This window comes from Vigna angularis, chromosome 1 (genome assembly GCF_016808095.1).
Source record: "Vigna angularis cultivar LongXiaoDou No.4 chromosome 1, ASM1680809v1, whole genome shotgun sequence".
NCBI classification, from domain to species: Eukaryota; Viridiplantae; Streptophyta; class Magnoliopsida; order Fabales; family Fabaceae; genus Vigna; species Vigna angularis.
This window is the reverse complement of record NC_068970.1, coordinates 54,609,224-54,611,681: the sequence shown is the minus strand read 5'-3', so window position 1 is coordinate 54,611,681 and position 2,458 is coordinate 54,609,224. Positions and strand designations below refer to the sequence as shown.

The following is a 2,458-nucleotide window of genomic DNA, read 5'->3' as shown; positions in this document are numbered from 1 at the left end:
AGGGTTTAATTTGATTTTGTGTTAAATATAGGTATTTTCTTCTATTGACGATGATTTTCGGGTATAAAAAGTTGTTGTTTAAATATTTTATGATGAGTTGTTTTGTAATGCATTGTGTATTGTGTTTTAAATATGTGTTTTAAATATGATTATAGTTGTCCGGTTTTGGGTTATGGAAGACAATGTGCAAGATTGTCGACTTTTGGTGTGCATAGTGATCCCATTGTTGTTAGTTTAAGTAATTTTAGTGGTCCCCTTTGCATTAGAGTTGTAGGGATTCAGATGTCAGGGAAAAGGTTTGAGGTAGTGGCCTACCATGGTGGGAACTTGATAACATAATACTCCTTTAAGTATACATGTGGAGAGATTGGTTAATGACGTTGATCTCGATAAATGGAGTTTTTTATTATACCAAAGTAGTAACAAAAGTGTAAGCATTTCCATAGGAAGGCAGTAACAAAAGAATATAGAAATTAGTGTAAGAATTTCCATACCAAAGCAGTAACAAAAGAATATAGAATTAGTGTAAGCATTTCCATGCCACTGATATTTGTATATTTCATAGGCGATGAATCAATAATATTTTTGAAATATTATATTGTCATATGGTTATAAGAAAAACATTAAGGGTGAACGACATGTAACCCGGCAGGTAAGGCCTACTTCTATATTTTTTTATGGATTAAATTCATGCCTATTGTTCCTTTTTGTTACATCGGACTACAAAAAGAAGATGAAGAAGAGGAGTTTAGAGAAAAAGAAAATAAAGAGGAAGAATTGAGAGAAAAAAAGATTCACATTAAATAAATAACTTGTAATAAAAGTCACTCTGAAGAAACCAGTTACTAGGCTCACATTGCCAAACAAAAGCCATTATTGACAATTTCTCAATCACCATCATAACAAAACCAATCAAATTGCAAGACGAATAATAAAGTGCATCTAAGAACTAACATAACTCTACTCTGCTTTAGGTAAATTTAGCCTATTACGATAGTACTTATGGGTTTTCCATGCCTCCACAAACTCCTTCGCCTTCGAAATCAAGCCTTTGTTCACCAGCTTATCCACCACAAGTTGCAGCAACGATACATCAACACGGCCCCGTTTTTCTAAAATCTCCCGGCACAACTTAACTGTGGTCAACAAATCACCCTTCTCACGCAGGAAGGGAACAAGGATAGAGTAAGTGTTTTTATCAAGGTCAAAATCAAAGTTTGCAATCATACCTAAACATTTCTTGACCTCATCCAAGTCACCGTTATTCAAACAACATTTGATGACAGCATTGACGACAGCTTTGATGCAAAAGAGGTCAAGCTTCACACCCACCTTCTCCATTTCTCTAGAAAGCTCATCAACTTCATCCGGTTTATTCTCCCTGAACAAACCCACCAACTTAGAAGAATAACTCCTCACGTCCGGAGTAACATTCTTAGCAACCATTTGCCCCCACACTTTCTCACCATCCTCAAAACTACCCTTTGAATACAACCCATCAAGCAAAGTGTTAAACGTAATGGAATCTGGATTCACACCCTTCTCCTCCATCTCCTTAAGAACTGACAGTGCCGAATCAAAGCAACCCTTTTCACAAAAGGCCTTAATGAGAGTGTTGTACGACACCAAATCAGGCTCGATTGAGAGCTGAGTGGGGAGGGTCTTGAAAAGACCATCCACGACGTTGAACTTTCTGGAATGGAGGTATGCGGCCAAGAGGGCATTGAAAGAGAGCACAGTGCGGTTGCACTTTCGCTGGGGCATTTCGTCGAACACCATGCGGGCGTGTTTGGCCATGCCAGATTTGCCATAAAGAAATATTAGGCGCGCAGAAAAACCCTCGTTGGAAATGTCGGAATACTGTTTTTGGTGTTCGAGGATGTCGCAAACCCACCGAAAGCGCTTGGCACCGGCGAGACGCCGCACTGTCTTCTCGTAAATCCCCTTTTTTTTGCGGAACCGGTCAATGTCGGAAGCTTTCTTGAACTTCTCCACCAACCTCTTTAACTTTACTTCTTTGTATAAATCTTCCGAAATAGACTTGATGCTCACTGTTGCTGGTTCTGCGGCAGTGCAAAAAGCACGGTGAAGAATGCGATACATTTTGGGATAAGCACTGAGAAAAAAAAGATCTGGTGCTCGTACCACTGACAACCCTACGTAATGGAGTCATTGTTTTTGTAAATGTTTTAAAGTTGGGCTTGGAGAACATTCGGCTCTATTTTAGGTTTTTCCTTGTGCACCTCCAAATTCTTGAGCATCTCCCCTTTTTAGAATATGCTGAGGAATTGGGTGTCCTAGAATTTTATAGGTAGTAAATCCTCTGTTTTAGCTCCTTATGATTGTGAACAATTAAAAAGATTTTGTTTTTATGGCTTTTATTTTCTTGCATCCAAAATTTTTCTTTATGAACAATGTATATAGTAAACTAGTAAATATAACGCGTGAACTTAAAAGA

At 38.2% G+C, this 2,458-nt stretch overlaps 1 protein-coding gene across 1 annotated transcript; it reads right to left on the bottom strand.

The window, feature by feature from the left end:
* Positions 1–777: 777 nt before the first annotated feature.
* On the bottom strand, positions 778–2,165 carry LOC108318763 (pentatricopeptide repeat-containing protein At1g55890, mitochondrial). Its single transcript, XM_017556180.2, has one exon. It carries the CDS (start codon positions 2,101–2,103, stop codon positions 961–963), a length of 1,143 nt encoding a protein of 380 aa, XP_017411669.1. The 5' UTR covers positions 2,104–2,165; the 3' UTR covers positions 778–960.
* Positions 2,166–2,458: the final 293 nt, after the last annotated feature.

Excerpts from the sequence above, each read along its gene's own strand:
- LOC108318763 (XM_017556180.2), bottom strand. The coding sequence starts at position 2,103 with ATGTATCGCATTCTTCACCGTGCTTTTTGCACTGCCGCAGAACCAGCA.